We start from the raw sequence: 21,110 nt of genomic DNA, 5'->3' as shown, positions 1-21,110 counted from the left end.
ATTTGGTAGTAGTTTATAGATCATAACTCCTAGGGAACAAAAGATAATATTTAAGTTTAACGTTATGCTACAGTTCAATACCTCCTCTATACGTGTATATCCCATTATATATATATACGCCTGGTTCTCTCAGTGTGCACCAGATCAACCCAGCGGTAAATGAAACAAAGTACTTAGATAATATTCGATGACATCAGTATGACGTTCTAAGCGAGCAATCTAAGTACTTAGAGTGCAATGTATGCGTAATCCAACATATCATGCACTTTAATTATAACATAGATTACGATTTAAGCAGAGAGTTAGCTGCCTTTTTCATTTTGTTTTTTGTTTTTATTTCTTAAAAAAAAACCTAAAGTACCGTTTTATTTTTCTTTTGTATACTACATGAAAAGAAGAATCTTTTTGTATCAGTTTAAAGTTGATCTTTTGTAAGTGAAGTTGTGTTTTGTTAAAAAGTTATTTTATTGTAAAAATGTAAAATAATTGTGGTGATCTAAACGGCAGAAATGGATTTAAAAATTGGTGTAAATTTATTTCATACATTCTAGTTTTAATACTGATAATTTCCTCCTGATTGTTTACAGGATCTGTAAGGAAGATGGCCGAAAGTTTCAAAAGAAAATTAAGATTAATTTCATTTATCTTCGTTAAAATTGTTTAATTATATTTTTATTGAATTAACTATAATACATGTTTATTATTTGATAATTATTTTTAAATAAACTTACATAATTTTAAAATAAATATAAAAAAATATATATTTTTTCTATAACAAAAAGGGAAGACAAATGCAAATAGGATTGTAATCTACATACATTACATTACTATTTGCAAGCGTTTATAGGCGTCTCATTAACTTCGCTTAGAACTCCACACATTATGTAAGTGAAATTTTAATTTGTCCTAATGATATTGTGGCTTACATTCTAAGCGAGAGCACATCGATGTGGCAACCTAGGACACTTTTATGTTAAATCTAAGTAGAAGAATAAGTGAAAGCATCACCACTGACTGCCACGAAATATCACTTAGATAAGCGAGTACATAATGTATATTTTTACCGCTGGGAAGTTGATAAAGATTCATAAATAAAAAAGTTTTTTAATGTTTTTAAGACTAGACATAGACTAGACTATACACTAGACTAACTAGACAGACTATAGACTAGACTATAGATAGACTATAGACTAGATAGACTAGACTATAGACTAGACTATAGACTAGACTATAGACTAGACTATAGACTAGACTATAGACTAGACTATAGACTAGAATATGACTCGACTATAGACTAGACTAGACTAGACTAGACTAGACTATAGACTAGACTATAGACTAGACTATAGACTAGACTATAGACTAGACTATAGACTAGACTATAGACTAGACTATAGACTAGACTATAGACTAGACCTATAGACTAGACTATAGACTAGACTATAGACTAGACTATAGACTAGACTATAGACTAGACTATAGACTAGACTATAGACTAGACTATAGACTAGACTATAGACTAGACTATAGACTAGACTATAGACTAGACTATAGACTAGACTATAGACTAGACTATAGACTAGACTATAGACTAGACTATAGACTAGACTATAGACTAGACTATAGACTAGACTATAGACTAGACTATAGACTAGACTATAGACTAGACTATAGACTAGACTATAGACTAGACTATAGACTAGACTATAGACTAGGACTATAGACTAGACTATAGACTAGACTATAGACTAGACTATAGACTAGACTATAGACTAGACTATAGACTAGACTATAGACTAGACTATAGACTAGACTATAGACTAGACTATAGACTACTAGACTAGACTAGACTAGACTATAGACTAGACTATAGACTAGACTATAGACTAGACTATAGACTAGACTAGACTATAGACTAGACTATAGACTAGACTATAGACTAGACCATAGACTAGACTATAGACTAGACTATAGACTAGACTATAGACTAGACTATAGACTAGACTATAGACTAGACTATAGACTAGACTATAGACTAGACTATAGACTAGACTATAGACTAGACTATAGACTAGACTATAGACTAGACCATAGACTAGACTATAGACTAGACTATAGACTAGACTATAGTCTAGACTATAGACTAGACTATAGACTAGACTATAGACTAGACTATAGACTAGACTATAGACTAGACCATAGACTAGACTATAGACTAGACTATAGACTAGACTATAGTCTAGACTATAGACTAGACTATAGACTAGACTATAGACTAGACTAAAGACTAGACTATAGACTAGACTATAGACTAGACTATAGACAAGACTATAGACTAGACTATAGATTAGTCTATAGACTAGACTATAGACAAGACTATAGACTAGACTATAGACTAGACTATAGATTAGTCTATAGACTAGACTGTAGACAAGACTATAGACTAGACTAGTCTATAGTATTGAATAATTTTTTGACCAAAACTAGTTATTATACATTCTTGCAGTTTAATTAAAACATATTATTTAATATTTTAATTCTTTATTAATAAAATATTTTCTGTAAAAAATTATCCTTAAACTAATATCACCATTTTCGTTTAAAAACCTATTCATGTTTGAGCTAACTAAAATATATAATACAATTTTTCCCTTCATACTTATAACAAATTAAAATTTATATATACAAAATTCTTTAAAAATTAAATTATTAGACTATAGACTAGACTATAGACTAGACTATAGACTAGACTATAGACTAGACTATAGACTAGACTATAGACTAGACTATAGACTAGAATATAGACTAGACTATAGACTAGACTATAGACTAGACTATAGACTAGACTATAGACTAGACTATAGACTAGACTATAGACTAGACTATAGACTAGACTATAGACTAGACTATAGACTAGACTATAGACTAGACTATAGACTAGACTATAGACTAGACTATAGACTAGACTATAGACTAGACTATAGACTAGACTATAGACTAGACTATAGACTAGACTATAGACTAGACTAGATATAGACTAGACCATAGACTAGACTATAGACTAGACTATAGACTAGACTATAGTCTAGACTATAGACTAGACTATAGACTAGACTATAGACTAGACTATAGACTAGACTATAGACTAGACCATAGACTAGACTATAGACTAGACTATAGACTAGACTATAGTCTAGACTATAGACTAGACTATAGACTAGACTATAGACTAGACTAAAGACTAGACTATAGACTAGACTATAGACTAGACTATAGACAAGACTATAGACTAGACTATAGATTAGTCTATAGACTAGACTATAGACAAGACTATAGACTAGACTATAGACTAGACTATAGATTAGTCTATAGACTAGACTGTAGACAAGACTATAGACTAGACTAGTCTATAGTATTGAATAATTTTTTGACAAAACTAGTTATTATACATTCTTGCAGTTTAAATTAAAACATATTATTTAATATTTTAATTCTTTATTAATAAAATATTTTCTGTAAAAAATTATCCTTAAACTAATATCACCATTTTCGTTTAAAAACCTATTCATGTTTGAGCTAACTAAAATATATAATACAATTTTTCCCTTCATACTTATAACAAATTAAAATTTATATATACAAAATTCTTTAAAAATTAAATTATTTTTTAATGTTAATATTTATACGAAGTAAAATTAAAGTATTTAACCAGCATTTGACTAATATACTGCAGTAAACGATTCGATCCCCCTGAAGCTGATAAACGATGTTTAATTAGTATATAACCCGCAACAGTAAAGAATATATAAAAACAACTAGATATGCTACAGAAGTCCAATAGTTGATGTCTTCAAAACCCAAAAGTGTTAACAGAAATTGAGCATTTTTGTACATGCAAAACATTTCACTGGGTGGACATATTGTATCAGCACGATCATAGCCATAGAGAGCTTCAACTAGACCCTCCAAGCCATGACGTAGATAACTTAATTTCATAATGAATTTCATAAAAACGGATATTTCAATTTCTCTGCCATAGCCCATGCCAAAAAAGGATAGTAAAATTAAGGGACAAGCCATAACGGGACCCATAAACATGGCATTCTGTAAAGAAATATAAAGATAATAAAAACTATTTTTAAGGAAATTAAAAGAAGCACTTACCACTAAACTTAATCGGGAGGCTATAACCATGCCCATACTATCTGATATTTGGGCTGTAAGTATGGCTATTAAAAATAACATGGCAAATCTAAAAAGTTCCAATGGCTGACTGGACATAACATAGACCATGGATAGATAAATAAAAGCCAAAACAAACATGAAGGGAAACTTCGAGGTTATGCTGGCCATATAGTAAGAACTTAAACCGTACCATTGATTAAAGTGTTCGCGTTTTAATAACTTCATTTCGGTAGGAACTGGAAAAAAAGAAATATTTATTATTAATCCTTTTTATTTTCATTCTAAGAGCTTACATTGCAATAACACCGGCATCAGTGGCAAATACAAATAACCAATTACTATGGTAAAAGCAAAACCAAAATTAAATAACGCTTTTGTGGCATCATTTCCAACACCCAAAAATATACCACCTACTAAGAGGCCAAGGCAAATATTCATATAGAATTTTAATTTTATATAGGATTTATCTCGCCACATCTTTACTATCATACGGTGTACTAATAGTTTATATTGCATCCACCATGTAGTTGTTGACTTGAATTTTTTCACATCAAAATCCATTTCAAATTGTTCGATTTCATCGAATGAGGAAGCACCCGAGGTTGTATCAGATTTGGTGGGTGTTATCGATTTCGGATGTTTATATTCAGATTCTGGTTGCCAGCGATAAATTTTTCCATTATCAATGGCTTTCACCATACTCTTGTGATAGTCACCATATTCTCGACAGGCTACTTCAATGACTAAAAATGAAAGGATTTTGTTTTTGGTTAGAGAGATTTGAAAAATATAGTTGTAAGTGTTATAGAATAGAACAAACATCTTTCTAAAAGAGTTGTTGTATAAGGAATAGGATAATTTATGCCCCGATCCACATTAAATTTTGATGAAGATTTTTGGATTCTCGAATAATTGCTGAGCACTAAAGTCAGTTTTTGAAGGGCTTCATACGAAGCTTGGATCCATTATGGACCGATATGACATTTGCCAGAGAGATTAAAGTAGCAAATTGTGAAGGGTAGGTAGAAAGGGGGGGAAGAGGGGGGGGCAGGGAGAGGGAAGGGCGAACGGGGAGAAAGGAGGGAGAGGGGGGGGGGGGAGGGGGAGAGGGACCGACGAACAACGACGAACGAACGAAAAACGAACGAACGAAACGAACGAACGAACGAACAACGAACGAACGAAAGAACGAACGAACGAAAAAAACGAACGAAAACGAACGAACGAACGAACGAACGAACGAACGAACGAACGAACGAAGAACGAACGAACGAACGAACGAACGAACGAACGAACGAACGAACGAACGAACGAACGAACGAACGAACGAACGAACGAACGAACGAACGAACGAACGAACGAACGAAAACGAACGAACGAACGAACGAAACGAACGAACGAACGAACGAAAACGAACGAAACGAACGAACGACGAACGAACGAACGAACGAACGAACGAACGAACGAACGAACGAACGAACGAACGAACGAACGACGAAGAACGAACGAACGAACGAACGAACGAACGAACGAACGAACGAACGAACGAACGAAGAACGAACGAACGAACGAACGAACGAACGAACGAACGAACGAACGAACGAAACGAACGAACGAACGAACGAACGAACGAAACGAACGAACGAACGAAAACGAACGAACGAACGAACGAACAACGAACGAACGAAACGAAACGAACGAAACGAAAGAAAACGAACGAACGAAACGAACGAACGAACGAACGAACGAACGAAGAACGAACGAACGAACGAACGAACGAGAAGAAAACGAAACGAACGAACGAACGAACGAAGAACGAACGAAACGAAAACGAACGAACGAAACGAACGAACGAAACGAACGAACGAACGAACGAACGAACGAACGAACGAAGAAACGAACGAACGAAACGAACGAACGAAACGAACGAACGAAAACGAAACGAACGAACGAACGAAACGAACGAACGAACGAACAACGAACGAACGAACGAACGAACGAACGAACGAACGAACGAACGAACGAACGAACGAACGAACGAACGAAGAACGAACGAACGAACGAACGAACGAACGAACGAACGAACGAACGAACGAACGAACGAACGAACGAACGAACGAACGAACGAACGAACGAACGAACGAAACGAACGAACGAACGAACGAACGAACGAACGAACGAAGAACGAACGAACGAACGACGAACAAACGAACGAACGAACGAACGAACGAACGAACGAACGAACGAACGAACGAACGAACGAACGAACGAACGAACGAACGAACGAACGAACGAACGAACGAACGAACGAACGAACGAAGAACGAACGAACGAACTAACGAAACGAAACGAAGGAACGAACGAACGAACGAACGAACGAACGAACGAACGAACGAACGAACGAACGAAACGAACGAACGAACGAACGAACGAACGAACGAACGAACGAACGAACGAACGAACGAAGAACGAACGAACGAACGAACGAACGAACGAAACGAACGAACGAACGAACGAACGAACGAACGAACGAACGAACGAACGAACGAACGAACGAACGAACGAACGAACGAACGAACTAACGAACGAAGAACGAACGAACGAAGAACGAACGAACGAACGAAACTAACGAACTAACGAACTAACTAACTAACGAACAACGAACTAACGAACTAACTAACTAACTAACTAACTAACTAAACTAACTAACTAACTAACTAACTAACTAACTAACAAACGAACTAACTAACTAACTAACTAACTAGCTAACTAAACTAACTAACTTACTAACTTGATCGATCTAAACTTCGAACTTTCGAAGATAAAGAACATTCGAAATTCAGTTCGCATTTTCGAAAATGTTTTACAATTTCTTAGATATTTTCGAAGTCCATTTCTAATCTTCGCAAATTATTTAAAAATCTTATAAGATTTCGAATTTTCAAATATAAGTGCAAGATTTCTTCGAGAGGTTATTTAAACAGCTTCAAATTTCCAACTTAATTTCTAATATTAGAAAATGAAATTTCGACGATAAGTTCGAATTTATAAAAAATTGTGTGCGAATCCTGATGATTATGTGTATGTAATTTTGAAGTTATTAAGTTTTAATTGTCGAAAATTTGTTAAGAATATTAATAATCAATAATAGTGATCATTAAATGTTGGATCCAAAGTTTAATTGAAGTAAGTAGCACACGTTCTTTTTTTAAGTTAATTACTAAAAATTGTAATTGTCTACATATGCCCATATGTCTTCCACTTTTTGATTGTCTGAAACAGATTCTTCCTAAAGTAATTAGCGAAAACTATAGTATTAATTATAATGTAATCATATCAAATTAATATAAAAAAAACGTACGTTTTTTAGAACCAAATCAAAGTAGAAATTAAATGTGAATGTACTGCTAATTATTATATCGTGAAAATAATTGAATTAATTATTATGGAAAATGTGTAATTAATTTGTAGAAACACATTATAAATAATTCAGATAAATGTCAATAGATCAATATAGAGCAACGTGCATATGTATATGAGATAGAAAATAAATCATATTGCTAATGGCATTGACACTAAATAAACGTTTTGTCTTAATTGAAATACAATAATTAAATAATTAACAACTACTTACTAAAATCTGCTGGATTATAAGTAAGCGGACAGGTGGGACCAATTTCTTTCAAATAAGGTACTATATTACCAACACTGCCTTGATAGACACATTCACCTTCGGTTAATATATAAACTTTATCAAACATTTCGAATAGCTTGGCTGGAGGGGTATGAATCGAACAGATAATTGTACGTCCTGCATGTGCCAGACGACGTAGTAATTGTATACATTGAGTACTAGAGAGATCATCTAGGCCTCTAATGAGAAAATAAAGAAAAAATAATTAACCACAAGTTTTGTATAATTATTTCAATAACTTACGTAGTTGGTTCATCTAAAAATACCACCGGTGGATTATTTACCAATTCCAAAGCAATACACAAACGTTTACGTTCACCGCCCGACAAGCGTACCGCCTTGGTATGGGCTGCATTTTGTAATCTTAACATATTAAGTATCTCTTCGATTACTTCTAGCTTTTGTTGTTTGGTCAAATCATTTCCTAGCTTTAAGTTAGCGGCAAATATCATGGCTTCCATGACAGTAAAATGAGGATCTATAACATCATTTTGCATGATATAGCGTGACATTTTACGAAATAATCTTAAATTACGTGGCGTATGATTGACATTTATTTCACCGCTATAACTGTAGCCTCTGGAAAAGATCAAATTTCATTTATTAGTGATATGATTAAATTGCGTTTTACATTTTTATATTTTTAAAATAGAAAAAACTTACCCAAAGCCTGCTAGAAGATTAAGTAATGTAGTTTTCCCAGCCCCCGAGGGGCCCATTATGGCAGTAAGTTCGTGTGATTTAAATTCTCCATGAATATTTTTTAAAATTGTTTTCATGCCTGTAGGATTAAAAAGATCGAATAAGATTTTATTTGATAATAATTTTGAGAACCTTGCAAGTGATGCAAACATTATGTAGTAGTCATTGAAAAGTAAGTTGTTGGGTAAGTCATTACCATATTAGTTATGCTAGTTACGTATACCCGACTATCCGTCCGTTTTATATAAATAAAAAATCCCGTTAAGTTAAAGGTGGAGCAATTTCTCCTTATATCTCCTATATCAACAAATTAAATAATAACTTTAATTTATTTTTAAACAATAGTATTGTTGCTAACATGTGATATTTTGCTTAAATAAATGTTTATCATACACACATTTCATGCTAAATTTACTACATTTTGTGTGTCAAAAACTATTTAGTTAGGGTATAAGTATATAGTACAAAGTGCACTTAATTATTTACTCAAGTGTAACGAACTACTTACGTACTGCAAACATACAATACATATAATTTATTAAAACCTACACTAAAAAGTGAATATAATGAGTTTTTGCTAGGGTTTGCGACCCATACGGAAACAGATTTATATAATGAGGGACCAATGGGAGAGGCATATTAAGATCGTCTTTGAACACAAACAATCAAAACAATTTCATTTGATATTTGTTTTAATATATTTATTTGTGTAGGGTATTTGAGTTTGCTTAATTAATTTCTATTTGGTTTTAACAATAATAATATATTTAAAAGCTTTTAGTAAGATTATCACTTAATATCTGTAAAACTAAATAAGTAGGAAATTATAATCGATAGAGTATGACTATATGATACCTTACACCTAATAAAATGAAAACTGTTTAAACAATTACTTCAGTAATTACAGAAGTCAGTATTTTTGAAAATTGTAAAGGATATATTCACATATCATAAAACCGATATAATACTTGCTGTTGTAGAATTCTAAAATGATCTGATATGACTGTGTCTGAATCTGCTTGTTGAAGCCACTATAGGATCAAGAGGTATGTATTAGGGTTATGAAACATTCTCATGATATTAATGAAAAGAATTATTTTTATATTTTTATATATATTTTTTAATACATCGAAATATTGGTCATAGACCCACAAAAGTATACATATATATTCTGGGGCCTTATTAAATTTTAAGACTATCTAGCCATGTCTGTCCGTCCGTATGTCTGTTTGCCTGTTGAAAGCACTATGGAGGCCGAACGGAAAGAGGTAAAGTGTTGAAATTTTCCACAAATATTCCTTACAGGTAAGGTTTGTTTGGTATTGAAAATGGCCATATCGGTCCACGTTATCGGATAGCTCCCCTACAAGTGGACCCTCGAAAAACAGCTTTAACTGGGATAGCGATGAAACTCAACATAAATAATTTAAATAAGCCAAAATCTTTTATGAGGATCATTCCATAATTGGCCCTACCCCCCATGTAAGGTCCCATTCAGAAAATTACTATAACGCTCATTACAGGCTTTAAAATAGAAATATGTCACTGAAATTTGAGACACATAAATAAAACACATAAGTCAAAATCTCTCTATCAATTTTTTTGAGGATCGACCCATAAACTACCCTACTCCCCATATAAGGTCCCCTTCAGAAAATGACTTTAACGCTTATTACTGGCTCAAAACTGCGAGTACAACGGTAAAATTCGACATGAACAATATTTCTATGAACAAAAATCTTTCTACAAAATTTTAGGAGGATCGGTCCATATAAGGCCCCTTTCAGAAAATGACCTTAATGCTCATTACTGGCATAAAAATAGCAGTAGATCTATGAAATTCGACATAAACAAGTTTTATGGGAACTGAAATCTTCCTACCGAGTTTGATGAAGATGGATCCTACCCCCATTTAAAGACCACTTCAGAAAATTACTTTAACTCTCATTAGTTACTTAAAAATTCGACATTCGGAATAAACAGCTTCTTTACGAAACACAATTTATATACAAAAGTTTATGAAGATCGGTCTAATAGAGTCCACTTCAGAAAATGTCTTTAACGCTTAATAATGGCTCAAAAGTTCGTATAAATTACGTTAGTTTTGTAGGAACTGAAATTTTTCAACTTAATTTGATGATCCAATCCAATTTTTGATCCAATTTTTAGTCTAGTCCATAGTCTAGTCTAGTCTAGTCTAGTCTATAGTCTAGTCTAGTCTATAGTCTAGTCTATAGTCTAGTCTATAGTCTAGTCTAGTCTATAGTCTAGTCTAGTCTATAGTCTAGTCTATAGTCTAGTCTATAGTCTAGTCTATAGTCTAGTCTATAGTCTAGTCTATAGTCTAGTCTATAGTCTAGTCTATAGTCTAGTCTATAGTCTAGTCTAGTCTATAGTCTAGTCTATAGTCTAGTCTAGTCTATAGTCTAGTCTAGTCTATAGTCTATAGTCTATAGTCTAGTCTAGTCTATAGTCTAGTCTATAGTCTAGTCTATGGTCTAGTCTATAGTCTAGTCTATAGTCTAGTCTATAGTCTAGTCTATAGTCTAGTCTATAGTCTAGTCTATAGTCTAGTCTATAGTCTAGTCTATAGTCTAGTCTATAGTCTAGTCTATAGTCTAGTCTATAGTCTAGTCTATAGTCTAGTCTATAGTCTAGTCTATAGTCTAGTCTATAGTCTAGTCTCTAGTCTAGTCTATAGTCTAGTCTATAGTCTAGTCTATAGTCTAGTCTATAGTCTAGTCTATAGTCTAGTCTATAGTCTAGTCTATAGTCTAGTCTATAGTCTAGTCTATAGTCTAGTCTATAGTCTAGTCTATAGTCTAGTCTATAGTCTAGTCTATAGTCTAGTCTATAGTCTAGTCTAGTCTATAGTCTAGTCTATAGTCTAGTCTATAGTCTAGTCTATAGTCTAGTCTATAGTCTAGTCTATAGTCTAGTCTATAGTCTAGTCTATAGTCTAGTTTATAGTCTAGTCTATAGTCTAGTCTATAGTCTAGTCTATAGTCTAGTCTATAGTCTAGTCTATAGTCTAGTCTATAGTCTAGTCTATAGTCTAGTCTATAGTCTAGTCTATATAGTCTATAATCTAGTCTATACTCTAGTCTATAGTCTAGTCTATAGTCTAGTCTATAGTCTAGTCGATAGTCTAGTCTATAGTCTAGTCTATAGTCTAGTCTATAGTCTAGTCTATAGTCTAGTCTAGTCTATAGTCTAGTCTAGTCTATAGTCTAGTCTATAGTCTAGTCTATAGTCTAGTCTATAGTCTAGTCTATAGTCTAGTCTATAGTCTAGTCTATAGTCTAGTCTATAGTCTAGTCTAGTCTATAGTCTAGTCTATAGTCTAGTCTAGTCTATAGTCTAGTCTATAGTCTAGTCTAGTCTATAGTCTAGTCTATAGTCTAGTCTATAGTCTAGTCTATAGTCTAGTCTATAGTCTAGTCTATAGTCTAGTCTATAGTCTAGTCTATAATCTAGTCTATAGTCTAGTCTATAGTCTAGTCTATAGTCTAGTCTATAGTCTAGTCGATAGTCTAGTCTATAGTCTAGTCTATAGTCTAGTCTATAGTCTAGTCTATAGTCTAGTCTATAGTCTAGTCTATAGTCTAGTCTATAGTCTAGTCTATAGTCTAGTCTATAGTCTAGTCTATAGTCTAGTCTAGTCTATAGTCTAGTCTATAGTCTAGTCTATAGTCTAGTCTATAATCTAGGCTATAGTCTAGTCTATAGTCTAGTCTATAGTATAGTCTAGTAGTCTAGTCGATAGTACTAGTCGATAGTCTAGTCTAATAGTCCTAGTCTATAGTGCCTAGTCTATAGTCTAGTCCGATAGTCTAGTCTATAGTCTAGGTCTATAGTCTAGTTATAGTCCTAGTCTATAGTCTAGTCTATATCTAGTCTATAGTCTAGTCTATAGTCCTAGTCTATATCTAGTCTATAGTCTGAGTCTATAGTCCTAGTTCTATAGTCTGTCTATAGTCTAGTCTTAGTCTAAGTCTATAGTCTAGTCTATAGTCTAGTCTGATAGTCTAGTCTATAGTCTAGTCTATAGTCCTAGTCTATAGTCTAGTCTATAGTCTGTAGTCTAGTCTATAGTCTAGTCTATATCTAGTCTATAGTCCTAGTCTATAGTCTATATAGTCTAGTCTATAGTCTAGTCTATAGTCTAGTCTATAGTCTAGTCTATAGTCTAGTCTATAGTCTAGTCTATAGTCTAGTCTATAGTCTAGTCTATAGTCTAGTCTATAGTCTAGTCTATAGTCTAGTCTATAGTCTAGTCTATAGTCTAGTCTATAGTCTAGTCTATAGTCTCTATAGTCTAGTCTATAGTCTAGTCTATAGTCTAGTCTATAGTCTAGTCTATAGTCTAGTCTATAGTCTAGTCTATAGTCTAGTCTATAGTCTAGTCTATAGTCTAGTCTATAGTCTAGTCTATAGTCTAGTCTATAATCTAGTCTATAGTCTAGTCTATAGTCTAGTCTATAGTCTAGTCTATAGTCTAGTCTATAGTCTAGTCTATAGTCTAGTCTATAGTCTAGTCTATAGTCTAGTCTATAGTCTAGTCTGTAGTCTAGTCTGTAGTCTAGTCTAGTCTATAGTCTAGTCTACCACTCTACGAAATTTTTCCGGATAGGCATATAAATCATTATACGAAATTTTTTCCTGATTGGTCCATAATTGGTCACAACTCCCATATAAGGGCCATTTCCGAAAATTACTTAAACGCACATTGACAATCAAGTTATCGGAATAAAATTCGACATAAATGTGTTGTTGTATATTTAAAACTTTATACGGAATTTTTGCCTGATCGGTCCAGAAGTTGTCTTAGCTCCCATATAAGGTTCACTTCTGAAAATCACTTAATACCACTTAATTCGTTATTAATTGATTATATCCGGATAAAATTCGACATGAATATGTTATGTGTATAGATAAATCATTTTATTAAAATGATTTCGAACTGGCTTATTAATATAAAGTTTTCTGGACCGAATCTAAATTGGATCTAATCAAAATTAGTTCCACATATGCATTAATGTTAATACCCTCACTACGTAAACAGAAATTTTGTCAAAATTAGATAGTTAAATGGGTTTTAATAAAGAGTAGCTTGCTGTTGGAGGGTATTTAAGATTCAGCATAGCCGAATATATCACTTTAACTTCTTTACTTCTACTTCTCTAACTTTATTCTACATTAATCGCAAAAAAGTATTCAAACTTACCTTTGCTTACATCGTGTACTTTATAAGTTAAATTTTGAAATTCCAAACTAACTGGTGGCCAATGTGGTAAATACTTAAAGCCATTATATGAAGAAATCAAATCATCTGATTGTTCTGGCAAATCAACGCTAATGGCATTTATATCACTGCTATAATTCAGCGAAGTACCGCTGCGAGATTTATAACTATCAAAAGAATAACTGCAACCAGTGTCCGTGGAATCCATGATTATTAACGACTGCAATCAGATCAAAGTTGAACAATAGCCAGTAAGTAGTTGCTGGTGAATGTTTCTTTAGCAGCAGATCAAGTAAAAAGCGTGACTGTTACTGCTTTGTCTTTCTATAACTTTATGTTGATTTCTTTTTTTTGTTGTTGTTTATAAATTGTTATTATTTTAATTATATTAAGTTGTTGCTATATTTTTCAAACGTTCTATTCTAATTTTTCATTTTAAATTTGTTATGCTTCGACTTTTTACGTCATTATAGTTGATTTAAACGTTTTTGAAGGGATTCAATATATTAACGTCATGTTTGGCGTTTTATTAAACATAGTATTAATTATAATATGGATAAATAATACCTTTTTATCTGAAATGAATCGGGAAAAATAAACTATTATAAGTATTTAATTTAATAGATTTGTGTTAATATTTAGATAAAAATTTATTGTAATTATAATGTTTTAACTATAAGTAATAAATGAAAAATATGAATAATTGCATTAGAAATTGTTTAGAAATTTATTAAAGTTTTAAGCGTGAAATTGCTAATTATTTTATTGGAAGTTCCACCTACTTTTAGTAAAGATTTTGTTAACTTTTTTACATATTGCAAATTTTTCAAATAAACTTTGTAATTAATGTTAATTACGGAGAGAAAAGTTTCTTAGTAATAATGAGAAATTCTAAACAAAAACTATTAAGTTATTTTCTGATTCTGAAAATTATTTACATCGAGGTGCCTCCGTTAGATTAGTTCGTAGTATTCTACTCAGTCAGCCTGGGTTCGATTCCCACCAAAGACACTAGTAAAGGAGTGCACAACAGGCCCGAAATTGATCCAAAGATCTGGTATAAATTTGAGAAAAATAATCTCTAAACGGCTTCAAAAGAACTGTACTGCCTCTTTATACCTTAGGTTAGGTTATGTTATCACAGTTAGACAATGCAGCTTTACTTGGGTCCAAGTTGAACCCTTTGTAAAAATACCTGTAAGTAGAAATGAACGATAGGGAAAAGTAGAAAAGAGAGAAAATATAAAAGGAAGAGAGGAGATGTGAGGAAACTGTTGAAGAGAAAAACCTGGTCTAATCGTCATGGAGTAAAAGAACGTGACCTCAAGATTACGTGGCTACAGCGAACTAGCTATTGAGCACGTGTGTTCACGCGACCATTGGTCATAAGCAATAGAGGAACAGTTTTCAATAATCTGTCTCTTTATTACAAGAAGAGGAACACCACAGAACTGATCTATTTCCAGTCCACTAAGCTCTTGCCAAGGTGTCAGCATACGAACTTCCGTGTCCCCTGACTCAAATTAGGGCGATGTTCGAATGTCTCACCTTCTCGTTGAGATACGTCCGGCATTCATGGACAATTCTAGAACACACCAATTAGGGATTTATTAGCAGCTAACGGTATAAATTCTGATATCCCTGTCAAATATCCGATAGTAACTTAGACAGTTCGACACCCTCTTTATCGCTGATATTTCAGCTTGAAGGATACTGCAGTCATCATTGAGTCTGAAAGAGATTTTTAAATCAAATTCCTCAATGTATATGCCACCACCAACTCCATTCGTCGTCTTGGATCCGGAAGCAATTACTTGGCGGAAGGAGAGATTTTTGAGACTTCGTAGAGATATAATATTGTAATTGTCTCATAAGAGACGGTTCATGGACTAGAAATAATAGGCGTGGCATCTCCATATTAATAAAATATTAAAATTCGCATATCTAGAAAACTATAAAAGCTACAGTGACCAAAGTTTATACTAGTAACTTATGTATTAATAGGAATTCTCTAAGGAAAATTGGGCGGTCTAGAATCAGTGGGCATGGCATATGTCATATTAATCAAATACTAAAATTCGTATATCTGGGAAAATATAACATCGTAATAAACAGTTAGGGACTCACTGTCAATAGTGGGCCTCCCCGGAGCATGTTACCTTGATGCAAAACTCCATCTTGGTGTATTGTAATCCCGGGGTATAGAGGTGCTACCAAAACCTCTAGTCTGCCGTGACTATAAACTGTTAATGATCAGAGCAACTTATGCTGAATTCCTGAACCCGTTGAGTATCTCTTACTCTTCGTGTAGGTGGGCGCCAGTATATGTTGGGGAATTTTTAGCTTGACACTTGGTAGTTGCCTGTCATTCCGTAGATCGTTCTTTATGGTCTGAGAATGGAACTGATGTAATTGGTGAACGATGGGAAAAGATTCTTCTGTCCTACAGGAGACTAGTACTGATTTAGTAGACCTTTTACTTCAGGGAAGTTGTCGGTGCTGTTGCCATCTCAACAGAATTCATATTGTTTCAACTTGTCGGGGTAATTATTGAGTTCGAATTGACTTTGGAAATTTCTACATCCTTTGTCACATTATCTGACATACAGAGGGATTCTGATTTATTGGCTGGTTATTTCGGACTACCAAATAGGTGCTGTTGCCGAATCAACAGAGCCATCTCAGTTGTGTGGTTACGCGCGTTTTAAGAGGTTAAGGAATGCACTGGAATGGGTCATTAATGCAATATTGCATGACATCATAAGGGTGGTCACCTTCTGGTATACCGGAAGATTGATTTCACCTGATGTTGGGGTTTGTCGCCTCTTCTATTGACTTTAGACCAGTGATTGCTATTTCCTTGTTGAGGTTTGCATTGGGATTGATCCCATGCTGCCTGTCATTCCGCAACGGGGCAACTATGGCAAGAGATTAGATAGCTCGAATTCTTCAGCAAAGTTCTTGTACATGGATCGGCTCAGCCATGTACAAAAATTGCCACCTGAGTTCTTCATAGAAGTCGCTAGTCTAGAAAAATACCACCGTGGAATAAGGACGTCAAGGCAGGTGTTCACGTTAATCACTCGAGATTCGTGTCAATAGTGGGCGTGGCATCTCTTATATAAATAGCAAAATTCATTCATATCTGGAATACTATAACAGCTAAAGTCACCAAATTTTGCTTTAGTATATTCGTATAAATATAAATATTGAGGACATGAAAGTACTCAATCTAGTGGGCGTGGCATATTCTATATGAATTAGATACTAAATGGACTTTTAGCCCCCTTAGTAAGACCCGAAAATTCAATTTAGTATTTATCGTTGGTAATAATGAAATTAAATAACAACTTGATGTAAGATAGACTTAAAATTTTTGTTTATTGAAACCTTATCATGATGACAAGGACCGTGTAAATAATCTTAAAAAACTGATATATTCCTTACAATAAGACAATCATAAATGTGATTCGAGTTCTATAGATTTCATGACTAGCTTAAAAATAATTTTGTCATTGTATTGACTAAATGTTTAATTAAACAATTTCCAATTATTACAACCTTAATCAACAAACGAATTCTCTTCCGATTTCAACGAAAACGTGTGCCTTTAATTAATATGTCAGCAGGGTCAAAGTTCATTTTCAATATACTTAGTATATAAAAACGATTTTATATGTGTTATTGTCAATTCACATTAGGTGAAAATGATTCATTATAAATTTATAGAAAATTATTAATGTTTACTTTTTAGTTTGTTGTTTGCAAATTAATAAAATACTCATAAATAGGAATTTATTAATAAGTAATTACAAGTATTTATAAAAAAAATAGCTAAAATTGATTATTATCAAATTAAGTTTGTTTTTGTTTATAAGTATTTAAACAAAACAATAAGGAAACTGGTTTGTTTATTTATTTCTTTTTTTACGTAGAAAAAGGTTGACATTTTATTTTTAACTAAAAGATAAATATTTAAAACTAGATAATTAATGTAATTAAGAAATTAGGTTTTAATTAAAAATTAACACTGTTTCCAATTAATATTAATATGACTAAATTGGAATAAAAGCTAAGCTAAGGTAAGAGACAAGGTGCCTTTTATTGGACTACACTGAAAATAATCCACACCTAACATATACGAAAACTTTCGTAAAAATTTCTGAAACTTTCGTAGTTATGTTCTAACATAAAACATATTTCTTAATATACACGAAAAATATACATATACTAAGAAAAGCTTTCGTTCTGTCGTAGAATTAGAAAAAGGTTTGATTAAATAATAATTCGTAATATTTACGAAATGTTCGTAAATGTTACGAAAAGTTATGTTTTTTATTTTTCGTAAAGTTAAGCACGGATTTTGTTCAGTTTATTGTTGTATTTAGTTTCAACCAATATAGGCAGCGTTCTTAGGTCAAACATAATACGATTATCAAATTTCATTGAATTATCTCTAAAATTGCGACTCTTCCCAGCAAAAAAAGAACTTTCAAAGAAGCGAAAAAGAAGTAGAATTTGCTCCATGGAAGTATTGAAAAAGACCTGAAGAAGTGGTGATTTTAACCCAAGCTTGTCATAGGAAGGATGTCCTTTTTATTTGATTCCAAATTCACTACTTCTGAAGTCATTCTCAAGAAGTAATTTTAATGCTTTTTTTTGATAGTTATTCGGAAGTGAAATTGTAGTATTATAGAATACAACTAATTTGACTTAAATAATATTAGCATTAATTATGGTAATAGACATATTTAATACAAAAGCCCAAATATAACATTTTTTTTTATCTCATCAAAATATATCTTGAACATTGAAAAAATAGAATTACTTTCGCTTCTTCGGAAGTCTTTAAACATCACTTCCTTAGAAGGTAAAAGTATTCAATTAATGCTACTTTTGAAGTGCTGACTAATGTTATTATTTTGGAAGTACTTCATTTTATTTCTGCTGGGTTAGTTTGATTACCTCCCATAAGATTCCTCATAGCCTGTTATAATTAATAGAACAATCTATAATTACAATATATAGATCAAGGGAACTTTGATTTGTATTCACCTGTTGCCTGAATTATTGCTGTTATGTGTCAACAACAATTGTTTTATTATTATTCAATCAAAATGTCAGCCAATGACAGTTAATACTCATTATATATTTAATTAATTGTTTTTTTTTTAATATAGCAGTGAAATATTTAAATTTTAATGCAAACAACAATAAACAATTATCAGTTTTTAACATGCAATGGAATATTATTAAATATAATTTGTTATTTTTCTTAATAAATGTAAATATTTATTTACAATTCATCATTAATATATAATTTATTATTTGTTTGCTGTAAAAAGCTTAAATAAGTTATTTAGTTAATGGGAATTTCATGATCACAACGAATTAAGATGTTTTGAATGTGAAAGGTAAAGTTAAATATATAGAGCAATTAAGATATAAATAATAAATTATTTTACATTTGTAAATTCTTATTTACAGGAAAGTGGTATTGATTTGTTCCATAAGTAGTACAAAAAATCCTCTATATTAACTTAATAGTTGTGTTCAAAATTACTTCGTTATAAACTTGTACTCCTCCCTATTAATCTTAATTCAATGGTAATAAAATCTCTATTAAAAATCAACTAAATATTTGTTTAATGATGCTGTTTATTACAAAATTACTTTTTAAGTTTATTTAATTATATGTATGTGAAGCCTTCCGTAATAGTAGGACTGCAAATATGATTAATAGATTTTGTATTTATTTTTAATTATTGAAAAAAAAAGTGTGAACTTTTGAATAGTATTTTTCCACAGAAACTATTTTTGAAACAATATTTATTTAAAATCAAATAAATTACTATATAAAGTTGCAACGAATCTTAAGTACTCTTCACCATAGTGCATAATACTCGAATAGAAAAATTACAAATTAGAAATTTCACTTAAGTGTGTACAAAAATATTTCGTAGAACGACCTTATATGAGAACTATGACCAATAATGGGCCAATTCAAAAACATTTAAGTAAAATGATTTATCTATATACAAAATATACAAAACATATCCGGATATAATCATTTAATAATAAATTATGTGGTATTAAGCGATTTTCAGAAGTGAACCTTGTATGGGAGCTATGACCAATTATGAACCGATACTGAAAAAATTCCGTATAATGATTTATATATACAAAAAACACATTAATGTCGAATTTTATCTCGATAACCTTGATTGTCAATGAAATTGAGTTTATAAATTATTTTTCGGAAGTGGACCTTATATGGGAGCTATGTATGACCAATTATGGACCGATGTTGAAAAATTTCGCTGAATGCTTTATATATACACAAAACATATTCAAGTCTAATTTTAGCCCGATGGCTTTATTAAATAATGAAATATGTACGTTTAAGTAATTTTTTGAAGTGGACCTTATATGGCTGCTTGACCAAGTACGGCCCGATTCGGAAAAACACTTTGTAGAGTAATTCATATATGCACGAAACATATTCATGTTGAATTTGATGCCGATAGCTTTATTTATCAATGAATTATGGTCGTTTAAGTGATTTTCTGATGTGCACCTTATATGATCAATAGAGAACGAAAAGTTTTGGCTGAATGATTTATATATATCGTCGAGTTTTACCCCGATAAATGTAATAATTTATGAAATATGTGCCTTTAAGTGATTGTCGAAAGTAAACTTTATATGGGAGCTATGACCAATTATGAACCGATTCGGAAAAAGTTTGTAGAGTGATTCATATATGTATACACAATACATACTCATGTCGAATTTAGTTACGATTGCTTTATTTATCAATTAATCCCTTATATGATGGACCTTATATGGGATCTATGACCAATTTTGGATCGATACAAGTCGGTAAGTATGATTCCTGTTCATATTATGTTAATCTGTACAAAATTTAGTGTTGATACCGATATAATAGCGGGAGTTATTAACGATAAATTAATTTCCGGGAATATGTATCCTTATATGGGGTCTATGGGAAACTTTGGATTTATTGTTACAATTTTGAACATAATTAATCTCTGGATGGAAGAAAGCAATGTGTGACAATATTCATCAAATTTTCTTCGGTAGTTTCTGAGTTAGGAAAAAAACGTATTTTTTTCGAGGTACTCTGAAATTTTTACTCATAACTTTTTAAGTTGTAAGCCGATTTTGCTTATTTTCAATACCAAACTGCTTAGGATAACAATTAATATTTTCAATGAATTTGGTTGAATTCAATTGCTTAGTTTTGACTTGAGTGTGTTTTAA

The 21,110-nt window shown here is 32.2% G+C and overlaps 1 protein-coding gene across 1 annotated transcript; it reads right to left on the bottom strand.

Moving 5' to 3' along the window:
* Positions 1–3,478: 3,478 nt before the first annotated feature.
* Positions 3,479–14,034, bottom strand: LOC119612423 (ATP-binding cassette sub-family G member 4). The gene is given in 8 exon segments (XM_037968229.1): positions 3,479–3,813; positions 3,816–4,104; positions 4,165–4,421; positions 4,479–4,928; positions 7,820–8,058; positions 8,123–8,458; positions 8,543–8,660; positions 13,809–14,034. Coding segments are annotated over 8 exon segments (2,055 nt in total). The 3' UTR covers positions 3,479–3,673.
* Positions 14,035–21,110: the final 7,076 nt, after the last annotated feature.

Source organism: Lucilia sericata, unplaced genomic scaffold (genome assembly GCF_015586225.1).
Source record: "Lucilia sericata isolate MDLA Ls3-8-SP2 unplaced genomic scaffold, ASM1558622v1 Contig001685F_arrow, whole genome shotgun sequence".
NCBI classification, from domain to species: Eukaryota; Metazoa; Arthropoda; class Insecta; order Diptera; family Calliphoridae; genus Lucilia; species Lucilia sericata.
The sequence above is the reverse complement of the archived record's forward strand: the minus strand, read 5'-3'. Positions and strand labels throughout refer to the sequence as shown.